The 27,736-nt window shown below is 37.8% G+C and overlaps 1 protein-coding gene across 2 annotated transcripts in view; it reads right to left on the reverse strand.

Annotated features, from left to right (window-relative positions):
- Positions 1 to 409: 409 nt before the first annotated feature.
- Positions 410 to 27,736, reverse strand: part of LOC146663455 (voltage-gated potassium channel KCNC1-like) — a 54,463-nt gene continuing 27,136 nt past the window's right edge. Inside the window, exons 3-6 of one of the 2 annotated variants that reach the window (XM_085416228.1) lie at positions 24,490 to 25,471; positions 22,649 to 22,843; positions 21,553 to 21,681; positions 410 to 5,526 (exon numbers count right to left, since the gene is read on the reverse strand). In XM_085416228.1, coding sequence (XP_085272354.1) covers positions 21,560 to 21,681; positions 22,649 to 22,843; positions 24,490 to 25,471 — 1,299 coding nt within the window. In that variant the 3' untranslated portion in view covers positions 410 to 5,526; positions 21,553 to 21,559. The remainder of the gene's footprint in view (positions 5,527 to 21,552; positions 21,682 to 22,648; positions 22,844 to 24,489; positions 25,472 to 27,736) is intronic. The other variant, XM_085416229.1, reaches the window with a different exon arrangement.

Consider the following 27,736-nt stretch of genomic DNA (forward strand, 5'->3'; position numbering starts at 1 on the left):
CTGGGAAGATAGCACTTAGAGTACATCCTCAATCTTAAATATCATGACACAGTTACTGCTGACCTCAAATTTATCGATTGCCATTATGTGACTGTTTCTCAAAGTAACAGTTACTGACTTAAACAGAAACTTCTTGTAAATGCTGGCACTGATATACACCATGTCCTTCCAGTCATGAATTCAATGTCAGTCTCCAGTTTCTTGGACAGCTTTGCATTTCACTGTGTTCTCACTTCATATCAAATTATATCAATCACTTTATTGTGGTATCCTGTTCCCGACAGGCTGATAAACAGTGTTAACTGTGACAGTCGGTGCAAAATGTCACTCTATCAGTCATATTCAGCCGGTGTTCACAAACGCCCACATTTGATCAGAAATCTTAAACAGACACACGAGTGGTGTTACTTTTTCATTTATTTTAAGTTAATTTCAATGATTTTAAGCAATTTTAATGTCTCTGAAAAAGCATCTCATGACTTTTAGTTTGTTATTCATTCAAGCTGCTATGAAGATTGAGATTCACATTAGATCGCATTGACATTCATACATTATAAGTCTCAATAGTAGAAATATGTTCAATTATGACACTTTATTGATATGTTTCTATTTTTTCTTCAAAATATAAAAAGATAGATCATGAACATTCCATTGAAATATACTTTATACAGTTCTTGATGAGTTGTTCTTTGTTTTACAACATTTCAAAAATAAAATCCGGCATAAGTCACAACCAGATAATCCAGTGACCACCTCTTCGCCCCATTCACTCTCCTACTTAGACTGCAGTACAATGGACTAGTACTTAAGTCTGTTTTAGACAGTTTGATAGCTTCTAAAATGAATATGTCTTCATCTTTGGATGCATAATGATACTATGTACTGTTAGTTCAACGTATATTGGGTATGACTTTGTATTAATCATTATATTTCTAATTAAAATAAGATATATGATATATGTTAGAAAAATGTAGTTAGTATGATAACATTGATAACAACTCTGTCATTATTAATTTGTAAAATAAAATATTTTTCAATTAGTGTGATTGCTAAGTTACTCTATGGAAAACCATAAAGCCACTACACATTGCAATCATCTAAACTGATGACAGAATATCTGTGTCTCAGGGAGCATACAGTAAGTGTCTATCAGTGGCATTCGTGGTGCAAATTGCATACCGTGTCCTCAACTTAAAAAAGAAAAACAGAAAAACATATTAAACATAAACGAGCATATAAAGAAAATGGTTACCACTGAGTATGTGTCATCCAAGGACCACATGACACTTTCCCAACACCTGCAGATGACATGTCCACATACATAATAGTCATTGTCACAACAGTTGCACCTCCTTACCATGTAAAGCAAATTTGTTCTTTTGGTTACGGTGAGTGTTTCTACATGAAATTTATAACATTTTTAACAGATTGTAAAAATAAAACAGACTTAGCACTCTCAACATTGTAACTCATTCTCTTCAAACGTGTCTAAATCAAATGGCAGTATTATGCATTGGAAAAGGAAAGACATCTTTTTCAGCCTGGCATTGGCAGAGCAGCCACAACGTAGAGAATGAAGGAAATAAAGACTGTAACCATGAAAAATAAAAAGAGGAAAAGACACTACTTGGCCATAAAAACAAAAACAGCTGGGTGAAGCACAAGGTTTTTGCAAGTGTGCGCACCATTGCAAGAAGTTTACCTCTGAAATATTCATAAACATCTTTGTGACCATCAAAGCCATGGTAGCTTAATGCCTTCCAAAATGGGAACTGAAATTGTGAGTTTTTAAAAGATACGCGACCAAAAAAGAAATTCCATGGACCATTTAATGCAAATAGACAAAAGTTCTAGACCCTGTAAAACCAGTGTAGACTCGACAGAATTTTTGAAGGACTTCTACAGTCTACATCACACCACTGAGTCTCATATTCTGGTGAGCCTCCAACTGCAATGTACTAGGAATGGACAAAGAACCGTGCAGCTGCCTGAGCTAAGCCCTGGACCAGCAGGGCCTGAAACTCACTTGGAATACCAAGACAAGGATGAGGGGCTTAGAGAGCACTCAACAGTGACATTATTTTTTACTTATTACATCATTATCAATCTCCCCTTGGTGGACACTGGTATTTCTCACCCTTTCGTTCCCACTTTCTGACATCATTTTGGAAGCTCTGGGTCTTTTTGATTGGTACTCACATGACTGTGCTGTTTGTTGTAATAAGCTGCCAACTAGCCAGCTGGATGACGATAATCATGGTAAGTGACGAATGCAAAGACCTGACCATCTAAAAAAACGAAGACGAGCTACCTCTACACACTCATGCTGACACTGCGAGTGTGAGTAGTTTTCAGTTGCCTCTTGGAGGAAGACGTTTCTGCTCTACAACACGGCACAGTGTTTATAGTTATCAGGACTGGATTCATGACAAACAATGATAGGAGGCTAAGGGAATATGTCAAGACTCTGTTCCCCCCCTTGAGAGATTATCAAGTCATAATGCATGCGTTTGTACACATCACTGTGAGGTGTTCACATTATCGTCGTCTATATACTAGGATTTTTTTTTTTATCTTAGAAAGAAAATAGCAAAACACCTACATCCAAGCACATCATTGACACACCTGAGTCCTTAAAACCACACAAATTTTGGAATGGCAGTTGGTTCCATGCAAACCTGATATCTCCGACTATTTGCCAATATAGTATCTTTCGTACTGTTATTGGTCTTTATTGGATAACCTACACATCTACTCCCATGTTTCTATGAATGGAACAGAATTGCCTATCCTAGCAAAATCCTGCCATGGGACATCCAAGGCCTTTATAAATCTCTAACACTGAGATTTTAAAGATACTCCAAGGACTCAAGGTTCTCCATTTGACCTGCTACAATCTTGTGACAACTACTGTATTATTGCCAAAGAAAAAAAGCAAACTATGAGTAGTATTCAAGCTGTCAAAGTTGTGGTATGGAGTGCTGCTGTTTTAGAACTGCTGCTGCTCTTGCTGCTGCTGCTACGTAAGTTGTGCAAATGAATCAAGGAGGAAAACATGGACCTAACAAAAAAACAAAGAACATCCCAGGAAAGAAAGCCTTTGCGCAGGTGCTATAGGCAAAGTCTTGAACGACCACTGTTGACTTAGAAGAGTTAAAAAATATACTGCTCAGTGCATTAGAAAATAAAACAGTGACAGAAAAGGTCAAAAACACTGGAATGACGAATGTAGGGCAGTAGTAGCAGAGAGATTTCATCAAACAAAACATAGTTCAGGGTGTACTTTGCAAACATACATGTTTCAATATTCACATTTTTTTAACTTTTCAAAACAAAATATAGCTCTTCTCTTTCATTATAATCTTTTTTAAAACATTAATTGCATATAACATTTTTTTTAATTAATTTTATATATATTTTTTTGTATCTCTAGCACCCTTGTCTTCAACTAAGGGCTTGCAGAAAAGACAGTCATGCAAAGTAGTCATGCTGGTAAACAAAGTTACAAAAATGCATTATCTTTTTTTCTCCATTTGTTTATCTCATCGTCCATCCTCCATCATCCCCATGTCTTTGTAGGTGCAGTCTGTCATTGCTCATTGTCTTTCAGAAAACATTTTCTCAGTGCTTGTGGGGTAAACAGCTTTGCACACCCCTCATAGCAGATTATTTTCTCTCCGTATTTTTATAGGACTTTGACTCCATTTCTTGATGCCAAATACTCAAATCACATTTGCATCTGACTCTATTTTTTCTGTCATTCTGGACTTTTTTTCTGCTCAGAAATCTCCTCCAAAGTAATGGAGAGTTGTGGATTTGTTTATCAAAATATAGATTTGTTCTCTTTGTACACTTCCGCGTTTGCTCTACTCTTGGTCCACGTCTTCTGGTTTAACTCTTCGCGTAAGGGTCCCCGAAATGGGCCATCTTTATCTTGACACTTGCCCGTGAAATCGTTCACATCAAGGGCAAGCGAGAGATGGGGCAGTATGAGTCCAGGGAGTGCTGTGCCTTGACTCGCAGTGACAGCCTTTGTGTTGAGGGAGAAGATTTATCTGATTGGTCCCTTTCAAAATAACATTGAAATTACAACCACTGGAGAGTGAATTAAAAACAGTTCTTGTAGTGGTATGGTCTTATTTGTCATTCAGGAAGGCTGCTATCCCTTGATCGATGAGGACTTTACTCCACCTCTCTTTACTCCCCATGGCTGAATGCTGAGTCAGTCAGACATGGGAAAATATCCTATATGTGCAAATCAGGATAGGGATAGTGGCAGTTTAATAAGTAAGTTCTATTGGGCAGTGAATTGTAGGGCAAGTATAAAACTCAACCTTAATGGAATATTTCCTCAATCTACAACACATTAAAGAAGGTCATTCAGCAAGTGCATGCTACAGGACCTTTGGGCAAGCCCATGTCAGTACATGAGAGATAAAGACAAGTCTTTTCTCACTATTTTGTTGCAGTGACTGTTTCAGGTGAGTATAAATGTACAGTAAATGCCATATGTGACATGTTTGAGCAGATGCTACATGTGCTTTGTTTACATGTGCTTCACACTTGGTATAGTTTGTAGTTTTTTTGATATCAGTGCTGTGAGGAGGGCAGTGTTTCAGTCAGATAAAAGTTAATGGAAGACATAGATTCAGTGGCAAACATACTATACACGTGCTAAGCTTGAACAAGGGACCATATGGGTGTAATATATATATATATGTATACATATATACATATCAATATATATATATACACACAGGGTCCCCCAAATGGGCCATATATATGTATATATATTTATGAATATATATATAAAATATATGTGTGTGAATGCCAGGTGTTTTAATGAGTAAGACCAATCCTTTGTCTCTCGTGTACTCGTTTTTTGTTTTTGTTTTTTTAACTGGAAAAGGAACCCAAGAGGAAAATGACATCTAAAAGATCCCTTGAATGCATAAATTCCTCTCTCTGTGAACGGTTGATGAGTTAAGTCAAGTTATTTCCCAGCCAACAAATGCTACAATATGTTAGCAGAGATGCTACATTGTTCATTCAGTCCCGTTGAAGACGTGTTTTTTTTTGTTTGTTTGTTTTGTTTTTTCAGAAACTCAAAGTTGCTCAGTTGTTCAGTACTGTAGATAGCACTGAGTTGGTCTTCATACAAGATGGCGAGTATTAGTGTCAGAGAGATGTCATCTGGAATGTGAACTAAGGGGTCCTTTTTTCTCCCAAAAGTGTGTAAGTGCAATGCTCAGTCAGTTTGCCAAAGGAAAGGAAAAGAAAAGGTCAGTCAGACAGCTGTAAAAAGTGTGGTTGGAGTTCCGAGAGGCTGCTTTGGTAACAATGTGAGGAGCAGACCATATGATTTTTTAATTCATGATTAACCTCTGGTCTCTCTTGTCACCCCAAAGATCTCCTTTAAACTGTCCATCCGTGTCACACCTGTCGTTATGTGGCTCCCGCCGCAAATTTGTGTTTACCAGTTATGGACTCTTCATTAGAGAGAGGGCGAATGCTAGAAACTTAACACTGTAAAGAAAAGAACAGAAAGCCATTAATATCAGGTCCACAGAGTTTGTGAAATAGCATGCACAGTAAAACGTTATAAACAAACTGATTAATTTATAAAAGTGCTTAACTGATATAAACCAGTCTTAGTTGTAAAGTCATATTCTGAATGTCAATAATAGGGACTTTTGTAATCCAGGTTATTAATTCTGTTAATATTATGTAGAATAGGAAAATAATCAAGGATTGCTATTACCTGTAAACTGCAGGTTAACAGTGTCAGAATGAGGTTCACACATTTAAACTGTAATGACATCTACAACAAGCTACAAAAAAACCAGTCTGTCTCATAGATATGTACAGACAGTAACTTTGCATATAACTTAAGTTCTGCAACTCTGCACATAAAACATGAGTGTAGAGGTTGCTATTTTTAGTACATTCCTGTAAAGTCCCATTTTGACAAATTGCATTCTGCATTTGTGATGTTAGCTGGATCCCCTCCGTTGTGTCAAAGGAACAATGTCGCAAGGAGCCAAATATGGCAAACAGGATGGGTGGTGAGTGAAGACTGTGTCATTGCGGCACGCACCACAGTTCTCTAGCAGTCACTGAATATATTACTCTGGGGTCTATGGTGAAATCACAGATGCAGAGTGCAAGTACAAAGTGGACGTATAGGAAGCAAACGAAAATGACAGCGCTGCTGGGTGTGGTCCAGAGCTGCACAAGGAGATAAGTGAGATTTAAGTTGGGATAGATTTTGCTTATTATGGGCAGAGTTGCTGTACTTTTTTGTAATCACACATTTATAATTTATACTCAGGTATCGGTGACGATAAAAATGACAGCTGACATTATTAAAAAAACAAACAATAGACTGAATGAAACTTGCTACCAGCCAACTGACCAACTTTGCACTTCAACTTTCAGTGAACACAGCAGTCATTGTTACATGAGTGAGTTATGCACAGAACATTTCAAAGCACAGAACATTTCAAAGTGAGCAGGATTAGGGAAACTCTAATCAGTTCTTCACTAGTCTGTGTAAGTGCGTGTGTGCAAACATTTTCATTTGAATGATTTGTATACTTCACGGAAAAGGACATTTTTGACATTTTGACACATGGACACATAGAAACATACTGAATGCCATTCATGGAGGTTTTCACATCCACAAAAGTATTATTGGACTTCAGATTGTGAGATTGTGGCATTACTCCCAGACACAGTTTCAGGGGTTTAACACCTACCCTTAAGCTACACTTGAAAACACAGCTACTAATTCCAGAAAATGCTTGTCAACAACACCACACTATGAAGTTCATTCATTTAACAAATCTAGCAAATTTTGTGATGCCATTAAACATCTTTCAAGAAATAAAACACTTCTGTTGTGGTCACACCAGCAAACATTAATGTACAATACAATTATCCATTGTTGATGCTGTATAAGCTCTTCCTGTGGGTCCTTCATCTCTTCATTTGACTTCCTTCTTCTATCAGTATCCAGTAGAAAGGTGCCAGACAAAAAAAACCAAACAAACCAAAAAATAAAAACACAGCACAGTAACTAGGAAAAGTCACTTTTGCAGTAAATGTAGCTCACAAGCTTACAATTACTGCTCAGTACATCTTAATTTAACCAAGACATTAAGTGAAGTCACTGAATTCTGTTAATATCAATAAAGTATTTTTTTTACATGTGTTAAATGCAGACATATAACCATTACTGTATATGACTCTCTCCTATTGTCAAGTGAGAGTTCCTATGTATGAATATAAATATATAAATTAGCCACTATTGGACAGTAAAACAATATTATTTGTCTGGTCATAAATTACACTTTAATATCTTTTTCCTCAATTTAGTATAGTTATGTTTGCAGACATCTTCCACAGCCTTAGACTCATACTTTGTGTATTGCCCAAAAATACACAAAAACACAAAATACACAGTGCACAAAGTTGAAGGAGGATGAGATTCGTCGTTATTGCTTTGTTTTCTTTTTTCATTTTGATAGATATTGCAATAATATTGTTATTGTGAAAAATCTGACATTGTGACAGCCTCATTTAGGATCTGATGTTTTGGGGACAAAATATGCAGTTCTGACTGTGCCTTTGTCTTATTCACTCATTTCCACACAACATAGCTACGAAGCTATAAACACAGCATAAGTAAAAAAGAACAACAAGAAATATCTTTAACATTACACAAATAGCAAATACAGGTGTCTTTGACATTATTCCTATGTTCTTATATTGCTCCAGCACTTTACAAATGTAAATATTACTGCCTGATTTGTTTAAAGGGTGGTGTATGCATTATTTTAATGCATACACCACTAGTTATATTATATATTAGTTATAAATCTGATCCCTAGGGCAAATTCGAGGAACAGTTTAACTAATTTTTCCGCTGTTGGGGATTGACATTGTTTGTTTTATTCTGCTATGTCCAAGACTTTGAGATTTTATTCACTCATCATCCTCTTAATGGCCACTACAAGTTAGTCTAACTATCTTGTTATGCACAATAGTGACACACACAGGCGTTTAACTGAATTCACAGTTTCACTTCCACCCTTCTCAAAGCACAAAGTTCAGCTTCATTCTCTTCCTTTCTAGAAGGTTTTTACAATACAGTCCTGCATATTTTCCCACAAAGCTGCACATTTATCAAACGTTTTTTGATACATTAGTCGTGATCACTGAAATATTCATACTCATTGTACGTTTATATCGATTAACATAAAGCACATGTACTCAAATCAGTTCTTATCAAAGCAAATACCGAACTTACACTCTGAACCTTCTTTCAAGCCATCATTACAGGTCACTGGATAATTACATAGATTTAAAAAAAAAAAAACCCTAATCATGTGATAACAGTAAAGAAAAAGATAATAAAAAAAAAATGCAAACATACCTCAAAAGTATGTATTTATAACTGGAAACCAAGTTTGTGCATGGGACTTTTAGGATTTTTAGGGAAAGCCAAACATCACTTTACATGCATATGAGATCAGAATCAGTGGTTATGGAATTTCTTGCCCTCCCCTCATATGGTATACATACATAGGTTTTGGCTTTAATGTATATGTAGATACAGATATGTACATATTTAGTAAAAACCACTGACCTATTGAGCATTACATCAAAGGTCTAGCTAGTTAAATCTAACTTTAAGTTAAGCCTACATGGGCCTCATAGAGGCACTTACAACATACTGCCTGTTTCGTTTACTTAAACAATGGGTGCTTTGGAGGATTCTAGGTTATTTGCATTTGCCACAACTACTCGTTTCTCTTTTTACTAAACATATAGTCAGTCGATTCAGAGGCAATACAAACTGAATATAAACAAATGCAGTACTCTTGTAGTGTTAATGTTAGGATAAGGTTGTGTGAGGTGTGGTACTCCCCTCATTCGCTGTTAATCAGTTAAAGCATTCAAGCAAAACAATCCCCTGCAGACATTGTAAATGATGGATGGACATGTTCTTTTACTGTAACACAAATTTACATTCTACACAAAGTTGCATAACATCCGAAGTCAAAGCATCTGCAAACTATAACATCCACAATGGGGATTTTATAGATTGCGTAGACATTCTATGATAATACAGTACAGTAAGTGGGCACAAAAAAGGTTTAACGAGCACTGAGAAGCGATGTGAGCAAACCTTATAGTCCAAAAGATTTGCTTGTGTGGACTAAGAACATCTTTGAGCATGTGATCTAGACCAATCAGTGATTCATTTCACTTCACAAAAGACTTCTCTGTAGGATAAATTAATTGAAAAACCTATCCCAGAGTTTTCCTATCTTAACTGTACAAGTCCAGTTTGACATTTTACATCAAGTATCTATCAAAAATGCTTTCATTCACAGGAGAACTAAATCTCGGCATGCGGTTTCGGATATTTTCAGACAACACTAAAATGTTGTAATTTTCTGACATCATAATCATGAAGTGAATCAACCTAACGCTACTTTGGTCTGAAAATATATGCGATGGCCTTCAAAACCAGCAACGGATGAAGCCAGGCAAGCATTACTTCTTACAGTGCCTGAATGTCAAAATCTATCCTAACGCAGACACTAAAACATCATTCAAGGAAAACATTCAAGTGATGTCACAGCTTTCATGTAAACGCTGCATATCTAGGTTCACAAATATAAGGGGTCTGGAAGCATGTGGATAGTAAGACTTCAAAACAAGTATGGAAATACTTTCCTTTTACAATTGTCTGTAAAAACTAGTTCTGAAGCATTTTGATTTTTTATTTTTTGCTCTCTTCAGTCTATGTTCCTGTTGGTTAAGAATCCTATGAACAATTTACAACATTGTATTATTTTAATAGTTATTTTAGACAACCAGTGGCATTAAAATGTCATTTCTTGCCATGAAATACACAGTATTCATGAAAAAAATACAAAATCATTAAAAAACTAAAGCGATTTAAAATGACAGCCTGGACATCAAAAAGTCTATATACTGAAATAAAACAAGAAAAATGGCTCGTGTCATCTGAATAACGTTTGTACATTTACAGCTGGTATAGCTAAATCAATGATAATGAGGAGATTGCCTGCTAAGTCTGTGCGTGTTTTAGATTAAAAATATATCTGTGTATTTACATATGTATGTGCACAGCATGTTTTCCAGCATTAACGTAATGTTGCATGTTTATTGCATTCGTGAATGTGTCACTATTTTTAAATCGTTTTTTTTGTTTTGTCTTTTTTGCTTTTGATTGAGATTGCTGAAGGTAAAATTATAGCGACAGCCCACCTAAACATGATGGTTTATTTGAAATTATTAAAGAAAATGTCAAAAAACCCTTCAAAGCATAAATGGTGAGGAAGAAATTAATTAGATTTAGAAAAAAGGAAGAGGCAAGTTTGATTAGGTGGTCCAAGGTTTTCATTGTATACTTGTTTTGTAATATTATCTGTTTCTGATGCCGAGACACAAGCTTCAAGAGTGAGCAAATTAACAATGATTGTTAGTAAAGTGCTTGCATTTGATTTGACTGTATAGTTAATTAAGTAGTAATCCATATCTGACATTGTACATTTGTTCTAATCTTCTTGTTTATAAATACTTTGCATTTAAATTTCTATAAAACGTTTTAGACCTACAAGTGCATATTTCATTTATATCACTGTCCTGATTATACTTCAAAGGCCAACTCAGTCATTTGCTACCATAAAACAGAAGATTTTGCTCCTTTGCCAAAGGCCATTTCAGAATAACCAGTTAGCATGCGTTGAGCCAAGCAGTCCCACTTATATGTAGATATTTGAATGGTAAAATTTCTCACATATCACCCTTCACTATAATTTGTTATCAAAAAGCTTAAAAAAAGACCTTGTGAATGTCTGCCTTACTGGTATAAAGATTTGGCTGACATGTGGGTAGATTTAAGGTTTAGATTTTGCTGTTATGTGGCGATTATATGATAGTGCATTTGAAGGAATATTACAACGCAATGCAAAATAATCCAGTGGAACAATATAATAATTGGGGAAATAAATTAGCGTTACAGGGAAGTAAATATGGAAAGCAATAAAATCTGATTTTTTAAGCTATTTTTTCTTAAGTTAATCATAAGCCTTAATTTTTTTTTCAAATCAGTTAAAGTGTCTAATGAAACAATACTTTTCTTTGTTAATGAGTATTGGCTTATCTATATTAGACATCTAGAATAACAACAGTAGCAAGTGGATCAAGTGAATGTGCAAGCATCTAACAAAGGATTAGACAACGAGACAATGATCGTATGTATTGGCTCCTAACAGCAATACAATATAAGAACTATTATTTTCAAGAGACATGTTCACCCTCAGAATTAGATAGCTCTTTTGGTACAATAAAACACGTATTACTTTCATTTGTTTCTGATTTTGTTGACATCCCCTAACTTTGCTGTGTAAACTATCAGCATAAAGTGCCCAATGACGTCACAATAATGAAAATGAATTGAGTGTTAATTGAGACTTACATAGGATAAGTTTTTTTTTTCAACATTGTGGAATGCTTACGCGGCGCTGTGTTCACTCGCTATATATTTATTATATTATCTATATATTTTTCTTTGTCTTTGGCTAAATAAACTAAATTACACAATATGGACAAAAGTACTAAGCCACTTACGTATAACACTTACTGGAGCTGCTTGACTATGACTTGACCATTTTTGTCCTGATGTTAATACCAGAGGAGCTGTGGAGGTTGTTGACCTTTATGTGTGACCCTGCTTTGTGGCCACATTACAACAAAACAACTTACAGTTGATTATGGACTATCTTGGAGGGAAGACCTTTCACTGACTGACTTATTGCAATGGTGGCATCCAATTACATTTTTTAGAAGTGGAAAAAGTCTGTTGAATGAGAGGCAAAATGTCTTAAAAACTGTTTAAAAAATGTGAAGGATTTTATCCAGCTGTGGCAATGGCACACGTGAAACACCTGAATTCAAAGATTAAGAGATGTGGCTCAGTAATTTTGTTCATATCATGTATCTTGCTCCATGATTATTTCACTGTATGAGTGTTAGGAGTCTAAGTTAGTTTGGTCCAGAATTCGCAAAAATATTCATCTGAAAATGTAACTGAGCACATTTTTATAACACCTTCTTGATGCATGGCACTATTTTATTCACTAAGCAGCCCCAATCAGTTTTACATTACTTGTAATTATTTAAATAACCACTTATCTTTAAAGCTAAATTTTGCATTTAACTCCACCTAACATGCTTCATAAACCATTTGATTCACAAGACAAGATCTCATTCTTTCTACATTCGAGTTCATTGTATGTTATTGCTATTGTATTTGCATGGCGTACAATGCAAATGGAGGCTTCAACGTAATTGGTCCATGGCTAATCTGCTGCATCTCTTATCAGCCAATCATTAACACAATTTCTGCTACAAAATGGAGGGGATGGGGGAACGACAGCGCCGCAGAGGTCCTGGAGCCTCATAGGTCTCAAAAGGCGGGCTAGTAATAGGAGCGAGTCGCAGTGCTGACCCAGTCATTCCCGATATGTTATTAAGACTGCGAGATTTTTCATAGCCGGTTGCTTTAAGACAATAAATATAATAATAAATCAGTTTAATAAATTGTTTGTATTTTTTTTATGTCATGTGCGAATAAATGGAAAGAAAATTAGTGAAATGTTTACAGATAATATGAAAAATTCCCATATGCAGAATGTTTTTTATGAAGGTTTCATAGTTTTGAAACATGAACATGAGGTTGAAGATGTTAAAAGTAGGAATTAAAAAAAGAACCACAAAAGTGAAGAGAAAAGAAAATGAAGGATATTAAATGAAAATCATAAAGACATATAAAGGACAGACAGACAGAGACAAGACAGACAAGACAAGAAAATGCGAGTTATGATATGCCTTTTTTTCCTCAAAAAACATAAACGCAAAAGATTTGTAGATATTAAAAAATTTAACACCAATAAACAGGCCATTGCATAAATTACCCAACACCTTGTGAACGGTAACGTCCGATGTTCAGGTAATTTGGACAACTATTTGGCCAAAACCGCAGTTTACACAACAGCAAATACTCTGATATCACTGATACATTGTAGTTGATCACATGAAGTTTATGTGGAATCATATCATGCTTTGTCAGCAGCCCATTTTGTATTTACTTGGTATGAACTTGGTATAAACTTCAAATGGCCAAAACAAAAATGTCCTCTCAGCCACATTTAAATCACTTTGTACCCTCGGTAATCACATCCTGTTGTGAGTGACTACTGAGTCACTTTCTATTTTGATTACAGTGGGAAACAAAGAAGTTCATTTAAAACGCTTTCCAGCTACAAAAGGACCTTTAAATTATAATGCGTGACACTTTGCATTTAGCTTAACAAATAACCAATTCATCTAAGACTACGTTTCCTTTCCCACTGTATTTTTGGTCCAAAACACTTCATGCATACACTGAGCCCTTCTTGTAGGAAGCAGCCACAAACAAGGTTGTGTTGTGATCACAGTGTTGTTGCATCAGCTGTAGTGAAAGGCCCCATTGTTAGATAGCAGCTATCTGCTCTAACAATGACTGACTGACTTATAGTGAGTGGAGTTTTATACATTTACTAGCAATATGCTCATGTTAGCTGAAATGAATGTAATGCTCTAACACTGTGATGCTGGAGCAGAGTTTGTGGTTTCTGTACACTTAAGTTATGGATGTAAATTTTTGTCAAACTCCATCCACCATAAGGCTGCGTCAGACAACAAAGAACAGCCACTGATCCAGTGTGACACCCTTTGTGTCTTCCTGTTGCAATGGAAAAATATGACAACATTCAGGGTCAAAGTGGCCGATTCTACCACTCTAGATAACCAACCTTAAATCAAAGTATTTCTTTTTTTTTTTACTCAAACACTTTCATCAGATGGTACCTCAGTGACATATTAATGATGCATATTTGCATCATTAATATGTCACTGTACTGGTCATCTTTGGAGTAACATACCACAAACACTTTTGAAAAGCTGCCTGGCAAATCTGGTGCTGCTTCATTCTCAAGTTAAGTTAGAGGAACGTTTTTCTCATACCACGCAAATGCATCAAGACAAACTGTCAGTTTACATCAAGTGGCAGCCATGTATAGAAAGACTGCTGACTGAGTACAAGACGGGAGGAGAAAAAATAAACAAACCTGGTATGTTGTTGGAACTGAACAACGCTTGATAGTGTGCTTTCAGAGTGAGAGTTGAAGATCAAAACTCAAACATCTCTGCTTATTTATTCTTAATATTGTTTAACAGTTAAAATAGTCAAATTGAAATAATCTGAAGGTGCCTTTCCTACAGCTAACAAGCAAAGATCTTTTTATGGCACAATGTATGCTTGAAATCCAACATGATTTTAAGTTTACTGTTCAGATTCACATGTAAGAAAAGATGTTTTCTTTTCTTTAAAAAGGGAAACAGAATAGTCATAATCGTGAAGGTTTACAAAAACAGTAAAGGCTGAATATTAGACAACTTCTAATTTGGATTAATGCTCTGCATATCTGAAGATATGACGTATGATTTATGGGGGTTCACAAAAAATAATCCTTTATAAGAACTTTTAACAAAAGTCGATTCTTTGATTTTAGTCACAAATTCCTTCCAGTATTTTCTATATATTGTTAAAGATCACCATGCAGCATGCTAAGTGTTCCACTGTGCTCGCGTAATAGCTATGTTTTATATACACTCACTCACTTTATTAAGTACACCTTTTCAACTGTTAAATATGGCAAGCATCTAACTAGCCAACCACATGTCAGCAAATCAGTTTATTTAGGCTTTTAGGATATGGTTGTTGGTGCCAGTGACTTAGCACCAAGCTGGTCTGATTTCAGAAGGTGCTATACTGGGATTTTCCCACACAAACACCTCTAGAGTTTATGGAGAACAGTCCAAAACTGCAAAAATATCTATTGAGCTGCATGTCTCTGGGTGAAAATGCCTCGTTGATGCCAGAGGACAATGATCAGACTGCTTCAAGATGACAATAAACACTTGCTACAACTGAGGTATGCAGAAGAGCATCTCTGAAAGCTGATGTACTACAGTGGCAGAAGAATAAAACGGGTGCCATTCCTGTCAGCTAAGAACCGGAAACTGAGGATATGATTGCCACAGGCTCACTAAAACTGGACAACAGGGTACTGGAAAAACATTGTCTGACCTGAGTCTCGATTCGATTCGGATGATGGGGTCACAATTTGATGTAAACAGCATGAACCCATGAATGGTTCAAGCTGCTGGTTGTGTAATGGTGCTGGGGATATTTAGTTGTCCATCCCTTTATGAACATGGTCAGAAGTGTACCAATATTCTGATGGCTGCTTCCAGCAGGATGTCACAAATCTCAAATAATCTCAAAGTGGTTTCTTCAGCATCACAATGAGCACCTTCGGGATTTTGTAGAAAAGGAGATTTTCACCATGGATGTGCAAGAGAAATATCCAGCAACTGTGTTATCCTATCATAAAATCATCATCGTCATCATCAAAATTGACCAGCAAGGGGTCACACCCGGTATTAGCAAGATGTACCTAATAAAGTGGCCCGTGAGTGTATATTCAAATAAAGTTGGTAATGGTGGTCTTCTTAATTTCTGGCTTTAATATGATCTCACTGACATTTAATAAACTGATTTCTTCAATCAAGCTTTTTAATGTGATTCGTAACACTTGCCGAATGGCATATCGGTAAAAATGGAAATTGAGACACAGAAAAGCAGTTCCCATTTGTTGATTATATGAAAGGTGAAAGTGATAGAGAGCAATGAGATCAGGTGGTAACATGGTTGTGATGGTTGTTCAGCTGACAATAGTTTGCTTTTGTCACACACAGACTTTGTTTTAAAAAAATCCAAGAAGAAGAAATATTGTGAAATGAAAATAAAATAAGTTAATCATGTCTCGGCCACTGCAGTCTCTCACAGTCTGCTCTCCTCCTCTCTGGGCTATCTGCTGCATTTACAACAACAATCATCTGTGGTTTTGTGCTCTGGGATTCTCTATCAAGGGAAACGGTGAGTCTGGCTGTCACTGTATTCAGTGATGACATAATTCCTGCCCAAAGTCACACTTAATTTACACTATAGAGGGAGTATGTACCTACCTAGAGTCAGACTTTAGTTACACTTGCACTGCAGTGGCGGCCTGGGGATGGGATGGAGAATGAGTGTTAATCACACAAGGAGAAGGCTATGTTGAGGGAAGACACAGAGGAACAGAGACAGCACTGCAAATATTGTTGCCAGACTGTTTACCAAGCACATAATCATGTGAAATTAAGACTGACTCAAAAAATAGCCTTAAAAACACACTGTACAGTACTGTATGTCATGGTCCTGGGCCATGTGGGCCCAGTATTCTTAGTTCCTTGTATTTTTGTATTTCGTTCCTTATTTAGGCCATGTTTTCTGAGTTGCCCTGTTGTGTTGTTCCCTAAGTGTTTTCCCTTCATGGCTTTTACCCCCTGTGTGCCCCTCTGTGTATCTGTGAGCCCTCGTCTCTCCTTATGTTTTATTCCATGTTTCCCCTGCCCATTATGTCTAAGTTCTCCCCGTGCTCTCTCTCCCCCCTGTGTGCCCTCTATGTATTTATGAGCCCTCGTCTCCCTTTGTGGTTGTTTCATGTTTCCCCAGCCCGTTATGTCTGTGTTTTCCCCGTGCTCTCTCTCCTCCTGTCTGAACCTCTGTGCCTGTACATGTCATGTTCAGTTCACCCCGCCCTGTCTCGTTATGATTATCAGTGTCACCTGTGTTCCCCGTGTGTGCCCACTTTCCTCGTTTACCCTCTGTGTATTTCTGTCTGAGTCTCCCTCTGTTCGGCGTCGCGTTCTCCCTCATGTTGTGTGTAATTCTCCCCGTGGTTCGGTTCCTTGTACAGCTCATGCTTTAGTTTTCCCAGTTTTAGGTTATTTTGTATTACTTCTCGTGGCCAGCAATAAAGCTGTGTTTTTTGAGTTTATCCCCGTGTCTGTGAGTCTGCATCTTGGGTCCTTCTCCTGCCTGCCACACAGCAAACCATGACACTGTATGCATGTGTGAAGGCAATAACCTGTTTTCAATCACTGTTTATAGCGTCATTGACTGTTTGATTCTTTTCTAAGAATGGCCACATACACACTGGTTAATTCTTACATGGTTTAAAGATCGTATGATCTCCTGTTACCAATAATGAAATGTACTGATTTGGTCATGACCATTACTGAAGCCACAATATGTGCATACACTACATACAGCTCCTACTATATCTTCTAGAGAAGATATAACATCCAGCTGCATCCTACATCCTTTAGTTTGTAGTATGTAGGTCAGACGTATGCAGTTCATGTCGAACCCAATTAATATTTTATGTCCCTGCTTCTTGTACATATATGTGAATATACGCTGTGCATACATGTGTATCGGTAAAAATCTGGCTCAGAGAGAATATTTGTAGAGTGTGATGGGGGGAACACAGTAAGACACACACAGTGGTACTGTTACAAATATCAGATCATGCATGGCAATGTAGAGCGAGTTTTACATACTGTGTCAACCGTAAAGAGAACACATGAGAGGACTGACAAGTGTTACCACATAAAAAACTTTCACACGGGTTATAGGAAAAGGCTTTTAGGAGTTACTTTTAGAGTTAGCGTGTCGCTCTGGTAATGACCTCGAGCACAGACAGAAACAACAGACAGGTCTGTGGTGGCTGGAAAAATATTTCTGCCAACAGTTAACTTTAATCTGTGTCAAAATTAACAATATAAAACAATGGGGTAAAAAAGGAGCAGATGAAATGTCAATGAAGAGCATTTTTTTCCCTGTAAACCTCAGCATCGTATCTGTTTAAAGTCTAGATAAATTATATTATCCTTCCATGAAAATGCTGCAGATTTACTGCGGATTTGCTAATAAGTATTAAAAAATCTAACACCAATTACCCAACACCTTGTGCACGGTAACGTCCGATGTTCAGGTAATTTGGACAACTATTTGGCCAAAACCGCACAGTTTACACAACAGCAAATACTCTGATATCACTGATACATTGTAGTTGATTACATGAAGTTTAAGAAATCTTATACCACTAGTGAATTTATGTGGAATCATTAATTGCCTTGCATTATGCTTTGTCAGCAGCCCATTTTGTATTTACTTGGTATGAACTTCAAATGGCCAAAACAAAAATGTCCTCTCAGCCACAATTAAATCACTTTGTACCCTCGGTAATCAAATCTTGTTGTGAGTGACTATTGAGTCACTTTCTATTTTGATCACAGTGGGAAATGTCACATAACAAAGAAGTTCGTTTTGAAACTCTTTCCAGCTACAAAAGGACCTTTAAATTATAATGCGTGACACATTGCATTTAGCTTAACAAATAACCAATTCATCTAAGAATGAGCACACTGGACTCATTCTTATATATATATATATATATATATATATATATATATATATATATATATATATATATATATAAGTAAACTAATGATAATTAGCGTAATAACATGAATGCATAAAAAGCACAGATAAGTACGGATTTGCTAATAAGTAGTGAACGTTTTGGCCAAATATGCTCTTGAGAATGCCTTTAACCAGCGAGATTTGCACCACTTTTCTGTTAATTTGTTCCGCTGTTTTGTTGGCAGTTTTGTTTGTCACTCCGATTCAGAAAAGACAGATCGCAGGTGATGGTGAAACTCAAAGGGGATCACAGGAAGAACACGAGGGAAGTCACAAAACACAAAACAACAAAAAGAACTTGTACAAAACACAATATCAAGAGAAAAACAAAACAAAATACAGAATACAGCAAAATATAATTAAAATTAACATAAATCAACTCAATCCACACACATACACCTCGAAACAATATAGCATTCAAATAAATACTTCTTTTTTTTTTTTACCAAACTGCTGGATAACACATCACAGTAATACAGATGCACAGAGCATGTTAGAAACACAGAACAGAACAAAAAAACACCTCATATACATATATAGAGGAAAAGAGTGTGGAGAAGAAGAGAGACAGAGGAACAGAGAGACAGAAGCCAATATAAACTCCTTGAAGAAGGTCTGGAGGAGTGATTTGGAGTGAGCAATCAGAGGGGGGTGATTGACCGTTTGACCTTAGTGAGCCATGCATACGGCACTGGGTGCGTAGGAAGTCAAATGGCCAACAATCCAACAAAAGAATCTGAGAAGCTAAGAAAATAAGTTGGCAAAAACACCTTATGCATATATCTACAAAATAAATCACAAATAAAGCACACAAGAATGATTTTTAGTCAGCATGGAGGAAATCCCTCTTTAAAAACAAGTGGAGAGCAGGGACTATCATAACTGTTATAAACCCAGTGCTTTTTGTTCATTTAATTGATATTCAAAACTTCTGATTCACAAATTTAACAGATTAGTCAGATAAGTTTGAATGCTCCTATATAACTATCTTTTTTCCCCCCAATAGGAAAGAGGTAGGCATCACCTTGGCCAGGTCATTTGTCTAACACGGGGCTTATAGACATGGAATCTTGTTATCAGATACTAGAGACTCAAGTGTCAGAGAAAGTAAGAAACAGATCAAATTGATTTGGTATTTACTGTAAGCACTTAGTACAGTCTCTTCCCCCAGTGCACAAGGCTCAACATTAAAATACACACTAAAACAATAAAGACTTTTATACATCGCTTACCTACAAATTACAAGCTCTACACAGCATCCTAATAACCCAAGCACTTGTTTTGCTCAATGGACTCCTGATTTGTTTTAAAGAGGGATCTTTGTAGCACCTAGATTTTATATTACATATAGAAAACCATTAAAAACTGCAGCGATGTCAGCAACCTCTAACTGAAAGGCTCGGACAGCTCGAGGCTCGCTTACCTTAAACAGCATGAAGCCGCTTTTTCGGTCAACTCTGTCATAGCATTTGTCTTTCTGTCTGGCCGGTAAGTGTTTCAGTCACCAAGTGCAGCTTATGTTCCTTCTGATTTTTCCACAGTACTCATACAAAAGGTCCTAATCTTTGGACTACACTAGGCACTGAAAGCACAGTTATACGGTCAGGGGATAGTATTTCAGATCCATTACATGCTTATTTTGTAAATTAGCACTCTGGTATTATAACTGATTTGTAGGTCAATTTTTTTGTTTGTTTGTTTTTTGATTAATGCATTCTTTAAAATGTTTGCTAGTGTTAAGCATGCCATGTTTCACGAAGTGATATCCCCTGACACAGATGGCTCCAGTGACCCCAGTTACCTTGGGCCTTGGAAAGGTGATATCCAGCACTGCAATCACAATGTGTTAAAGTATCAGTGCAGACCAGCTGATTAGAAATGGTGCATATGTACATGTAATTTTGCAAATCCTTGTGGCCACATCACGGCGTAGCAGGGACAAATGCCACTGTTAGTGCATACAACCAGTGCGAGAGTACATGTACATATTATATATACAGGTGTAAATAGAAAGGTGTTGTTTATAGTCAAACATTGTTTTTTTTAAATTGCAGTGTGCACTTCTGTTTGCCAAGGTGGAGGTCCGTGGGGTAGGGAGTAAAACACAATAGGAAGGGAAAAAACTAAATTAAGCCACACACGACAAACACAAACACAACACTCAGACGGCATTGAGAGGACAGAGACACAGTGTATAACATGTAAGAATGAAAAAAGCGCACATACACACGCGTGATATGACACAACCTGAAGAGAGAGACAACAACAACACAGAGGCACATCAGACAACAACATGACCCGCTGTTCCCATTGGTTCTTCTTCAGTGTCTTGCTTTATTAGTTATTGACACAGGACACAACAACGGGGTTATTTTTCATTTGAGCTTCTGGGTGTTATTTGCACATGTGCATACCCGCATGGATGCGCTCTTGCACTCTCATGACTGTATGCAGGTTTTAAGCTCTCACACAGACAAACAAGTAATTACTGAGTGTATATCACAGCGAAATTTTCACATTTTCTCTCCAGATTTTTTCTTTTCTTTTCTTTTTTATTACATCTTGTACAGTGTTCATTGAGATTGTCATTCACAAAGTTATAATAATAAGTACAACATTGGGCTGAGGTTAGGACTCATTGTATGAAATACCTCTGAAATCACAAGGTGAGCCCCGAAATACCCTTTGCAACCCAAACCTTAACATTCACACTGAAGTGCTACCTAACCTGAGCTCAAATGTTTGCATCATTCCACGCGTTCAGGCACAGATAAGTCTTCTTACAGGTGACACAAAGGACAAACTCCATTGAACATTTAGACACAACACTGTGAAAACATTTGGTGTATCTGCATATCTTTTGAGGTCATGCGTAGCATGTGCAGCTGCATCTGTGTTAAAGTGGGCACTACACTGCTGTTTGTGCAATTAAAAAACATCCTACCTCTAGGACAGCCAGATTAAAACTTTCTGGATGTTTCCAGGATACAAGCTCCTTTATTAAAAATTTTTTTTTTTTTTTTTTTTAGTGTTACCTCTGGTCTATGGTTTGATCCAGGAAGATGTGGAGTTTGCATTGAGGTCCTGCTGTAACAGAGACCCCTCCATCTTATACCAATCCTCAGTCAGAGGGGAGTCTGGGCTGGGTGCCAGGGCTGCTGCCTCTAGTTTGTTGTCAACAGGGGGGTGTCGAAAGTTTGGAGGGAGTGTGGGGGAGTGTTTCAGTGCAGGTTGGTGGCAGTGGTGGTAGTTGGATTGCAGTAGTAAATGAGGTGTTGGGTTATCATGAGCATGAAGATAATGGACATGGGGCAACGAAAAGGGAAGGCGTTATGGTGGAGCACAAAGGAAAAGAAGGGGTGAAATGAGGGCGTGGGTTTCAAAAGGGAAAGAGCGGGGACAGGAGGGTAGATGTGGGGCAAGTTTGGGAGGGTAAGTGGTCAAGGGGTTGAGGGAAAAGTAAATAAAAAGGACAACACAAGGCAGGAGAGAGAGAAAGAGAGAAACAGACAGGGAGAAACAGAAGTGACGAGAAGTAAATTAATGCATGGTCAACTGTCTGAGTCCAGAAGACAGAGAAAGAGATCGTTTTTGAGCATGAATAAATGTGACATTATGGGACACAGAACAAAGTTCACAGACACCGTGGAAAGATGGAAGATATGAATGGCTGAGGCATTGTGAAGAAAAAGGAAAAGGAGAGAGGTAGAGGGACAGAGATTCTTGTCCGACAGAAGAAATAAAATGTGATACCAAGCGGTGATGGAAACACAGACAACATGAATGTGAAGAGATGGAAACAAACAGAGCAGAGCAGAAGAACTTGGTGTGTATGCATGTGTGGTAAATGCACGACTGTAGATGTGTGGATGTTTTGTTGCTAGCTGTGACTGAAGTCTCCTAACTCAGTTTATAGTGTGCTGTCCCATCCAGCGCATCTTTCCTGCATGTTTGAATGTGACATTCAAAACGTATAATGACCTATATGTAGTTTATCTGCATTGGCTGCCTCTGCACTTATATAATATATAATGTATGTTTACATCATACTGTGCCAAACATCTTGCTGTGTGGATCTGTTTACATAAGATGTGCATGTTTTGCATATCCGTCTCCTGGTGTGAAACATACCTTTCCGCACATTCCCATCTGTGGCACGGAATTCCCTGGTATTAAGAAGGAAGCAGGCTCTGTCCTGCTGGTAGCGTTCCCGAGTGGGGCCTCGCCCAATAGGACTCCTCTCATCCGGGCTCAGCACCTGGTCGATGGTGGGGCAGTCCTCATTAGCCAAGGCGGCTGAGGCTGCGTCACCATTCTGCTTAGAATCTAGTTGAGGCAAAGGAAAGTGAAAAACACCCAAAGAAGAATCATTGTGCTACAAAATTAAACATCTTGTTTAACTCAAAAAACAATTTCATATCTAATTCCTCTTTTCCGCCTACTCGGCTGTACTTGACTCGACTTGACTCTGGTTAAGACCAAACCAGTGTTGGTTTGTTTGTAACCATTTCTCTTGTTCAAAATTTGCTCTGTTTGATTTTTGTGAAGGAGTCGCTCTCATGACCCAGCCTGAGCCGTCACTACCTGGCCAATCAGTGGAACGCAGGCTGTCGACGTCACATTTTAAGCTTGATGAAGCTCGCTTGGAACCCTGGCTAACAAAGTACTTGGTACCAGATAATACTACCTAATGGAAAACCCTATAAACCGAGTAGAGTCCAATCGAAAGAGAGGCTTTAATGTTGGCAGATGGCTTTCCTTCCCTAAACGTGGTTCTGCCAGAGGTTTCTTCTTGTTAAAAAAAGGTTTTTCCTTCCCACTGCCACCAAGTGTTTGCTCATAAGGGGTCATCTGATTGTTGGGGTCATTTCTAACATTATAGGGTCTTTATGTTACAATATATCTGGCATTAATAAAATTCAATTAATGTGTCCTACTCTAATGTAGGAAAATAAAGCATGTTCTGGTCAATCCTTCTGTTTGTAAGGGGAAGCCAACCAGAAGAAAATGTCTTGTTCTACGCAGTGAATGAGCTGAGGGCCTCACCAAGATTAATATGAATGATATGGAACTATGAGTCATGCAAAGACATGTTAGTAGACAAGCTTTGCATATAATGAAATTTTTACTTGATTGTACTTTCCGAGTCTGGAGTCTGCTATCAAAAGTTTGACTGATACAACTTGCTAATAAAAACAAGGAAAAAAGAAAAAAAAGAAGAAAGAAAAGACACCGCCCACAAATACCTGGAAAAAAGCCAAGCAGACAAGATGTAGTAAAAGCACTGAAGAAATGTTTTCTGACTCACTAATGATCAGGCCATTGGAGTAATGCATTTAAGGTGCATTATTGTGGCATATGACTGACGCCTGATGCTGCAGCATGTAAAAAGCGCGCCAAGAGCCACATTACTTCGCCTCCTGATTTCACTGTTAATGCCAGAGAGATAATATGTGGGCTGACTTTCCTCAATTCGGGGAGTCAGCTCAAAGTTGAGATGCATTAAGCTGTTTTAAAAGATAATTGAGGTCATTTTCCTTCCATAATGTTTGTTTTTTCCCCCCTGACAGATGGAGGCCTTAAGGCAACGGTGAACCTACCAGTTGATCATAAATTACATATGAGTTGTGATGGGCCAGCAATTTCTCCAGGGTGGCTCAAGAATCAGCTATGCATCTCTTCTTGATCGTACTTCCACTTCTTTCTCTTGACACTTTGGTACTCAGTTAATTCTCAGTTAAAAGTCTAAAATCCTTTTGTACGCTTCAAACTACCATGAGCAAACTGTCATATTGATTACAATCATGCAAGTTCGTTTTAGATTGCTTAAAGTGGTAAACAACATAGTGAAACTTGAATTTTATCTTGAACATACACAATTTATTCATTTCTATATTTTCAACAGTAAAACAGATTGCATATGTTCTCATGATAAACATAAGCAGCATTAAAAAACAACAACAAACACTCACCTCTGTTGATCTCTATAATTTCTTCTTGGGCAAGAGGACAGTCACCTCCTATTCCTCCAGACCCCATCACTCCTCCTAAGACATTTCCCAAGATTCTTTGTGGTGATGCAGTAGCCATCGCCAAGGCATCTGGCTTGCAGTAGTTGGGGGACCCTGGTTGTGGCGCTCGGGGGATATGTTTGTTCTTCTTTTTGGGAAGCTTTTGTTTGGCCATAGCCAGAGAGTAGTACATGCCGAAGTTGTTGACAATGACAGGTACAGGCATAGCAATGGTTAGCACACCAGCCAAGGCACACAGCGCACCCACCAGCATCCCTGACCATGTCTCCGGGTACATATCTCCATAACCCAGCGTGGTCATGGTCACAACCGCCCACCAAAATCCAATGGGGATGTTCTTGAAGTTGGTATGGGCACTGGCTGTTGGGTCATCTGGGTCTGCACCAATTCGTTCAGCATAGTAGATCATAGTGGCAAAGATGAGGACACCAAGAGCTAAGAAGATGATGAGCAGGAGGAATTCATTGGTACTGGCACGCAGGGTGTGGCCAAGGACACGGAGACCTACGAAGTGGCGAGTCAGCTTGAAGATTCGGAGGATACGAACAAATCGGACAACACGCAGGAACCCCAGGACATCCTTGGCAGCTTTGGAGGACAGCCCACTCAGACCAACCTCCAGATAGAAGGGCAGGATGGCAACAAAATCGATGATGTTGAGGGTGCTTTTGAAGAATTCAAACTTGTCAGGGCAGAAGGTGACTCGAAGCAGGACCTCAATGGTGAACCAAATGACACACACACCTTCCACATATGTCAGCCAGCTGTCAGTCACCACCTCATAAACGATCTCCTCACGAGTCATGTTGCCCACTGTGACGTTCTCTGTCTTGTTGAGGATGGTGTTGAAGGCCTCGTGCGTCTCCATGCAGAACGTGGATATGGAGATGAGGATGAAGAATAGGGAGATAAAAGCCACATACTGAAAAGAATGAAGAAAAGGGTCAATAAAAAGAGTTAATGTAGGAAGAGAAATCAGAGAAAGAGCAAAAGAAAAAAGTCAAATTATGAAAATCCAGCGAGGCAAAGAACATCAGAGAAAATGTCAGCATTTTAACAGTATAAAACCTCAAGCCAACCGCAAAAGTAAATGCATTAATTATTCATTCAATTTAATTACATTAAATTAAATTTAACAACCAGTGAATGTATAACACTTATACCCTTAAATAGTATACTATCAGTTAATACTCAACTCAATATTTAAAAATGTCTTAATATGTCAGTGTGTATCCTACATATTCCAACTAATTACCACATCTTAGCCAGAAAACAAAAAGTGTGCAGAAAGCTATAAAAATATTTCAGAAGCATGTAGTCCACAAATAGAACTTATAATCAGAAGGGATAAAATAAATAACTGAAAATATGTCTGCCATATTACACTCATGTGGAGAAGGAAGTTTTCACAGGACTTTATTCAGCTCTATGCAAAGAAACTAAGAACGCCTTACTTAGTAATTAGCAGCCAGTGCTGATAATCAAATTGACCCAAATAACTGATCATTAGCAAGTGTGAGCACCTCTATAAAACCAGAGGCTTTGGCAGTTTCCCAGTCTAGAGCATTCAAGTGTGTGTTAACACAATGTCACCATCTTCCTAGTTGTGGACATCCCAGCAAATTCCCCCCAAAATCCAACTGTGCATGTTAAAGTTTAAAATTCATGAAGGTGCAATGAAAAAAAGACTAATAGGTGTGGCTTATTTGAAAGGGTTGATAAGAGAAATACTGTCTAAAAAGAACTTGGCAACATGATTTAGATTTGCAAAGTTGCATCTAAATAAACTACAGACAGACAAGACCAAAGACAGTTTGGTTAAATAGACAGCACCGCATTTGCAGAAAACCAAACACATCACCAAAAACACTTCATGCCAAGTGTTTTGCAGCCACGGGACCTGGGCAGCTTGCAGCCAGTGAGCCAATCTATGTGCCAAACTATTAAATGTCAAATGCGAGGCCATTTCGTCCATCAGCTAAAACTTGGCTTTACAATGTAACAGTGACCCCAAACACAGCAACAAATCTGTTGCAACGTCCCAAAGTCTGGAGCTCAAACTGACTGAAATGATGTGATGAAACCTTAAAAGAGCTGTAAAAAAATAAAAGGAAGAGTGGCCAAAATTTCCTCACAGTGACGTGAGAGACACACAGAAAACAATTAATTAATTAAAGTTTTTCCTGATAAAGGTCGCGCTGCAAATTAGCCAAAACAATCACTGGGTGTATTTAGTTAGTTTTTTACAGTACTGTTTGGAATCCCATTGTTATGAAGATTTCATTAACCTCACTACTCATTTAAATATCATGCAGATGCTTTAAGGTAACATTACCCTTCACACAGTCATATCATTTGGCCTACTTGTGTGTGTTTCTTTAAATTGGATATTTTGACGAGTCTTTTCAATACTTAATACTTGGTGTTCATATTCTTAATGCTATGGTTGCATTTGGCCTATTAAAACTAACAACTCACACTAACTCCCATGCTTTTTTGTTGATTTATTATGTTGTTATTGTGAACCTCTTCTGAGAAATGTATTGCTTATCTTTCCACAACCTGGGTCCTTTCTATATACTACAATATTTTGCATCCCATGGGTTTGCCTGTTCACTTCAGAAATCTCTGCAGCTTTCCTTGACAGAAAGAAAAACAAGCCAATTTAAACCATCACACTGTCCCGCTTCAGACATCTCTGTTTTCCAGTTTGTTTCTAGCTCATCTGCGTGATCTGCAGTTTACTATATGAAGCCAATCTTTTCCCTTCACTGTAACTTGTTCAGTTGTCAGCGAATCAATGACAGTAGTGTGATGACACCAGTGTGCGAGCGGCTGCTGCACAGTCTTTCCCCATTGTGGTCCATTCCTAAGCCCTGCAGTGTATTTATAGATGCAGTATACTTTGTGCATTACCAAATAAATAATAAAACACAACCATGGCCCGAGGAGCAAAAGAGAAAGGTAATTCATACTTGAGTGGAGTCCATATATATAAGAACCATGAGTGCCCTCAGCATATTGTGAGTGCCAGCCTGTATTTTTGGCATTATGCACTTATGTAATATCAAGAGCAAAATGTTTATAAGAAGAGGCTTTATAACTGGGCAAAAAGAGCAACCAGTGCCACTTATGTTTCTTGAAAGGTCTCCTTCCCCCCCACCATCCCTTTTCTTTGGGTTGGAAA

This window comes from Rhamphochromis longiceps, linkage group LG8 (genome assembly GCF_057381845.1).
Source record: "Rhamphochromis longiceps isolate RC_006_pf linkage group LG8, R_longiceps_female_GT1.1, whole genome shotgun sequence".
Classification (NCBI taxonomy): Eukaryota; Metazoa; Chordata; class Actinopteri; order Cichliformes; family Cichlidae; genus Rhamphochromis; species Rhamphochromis longiceps.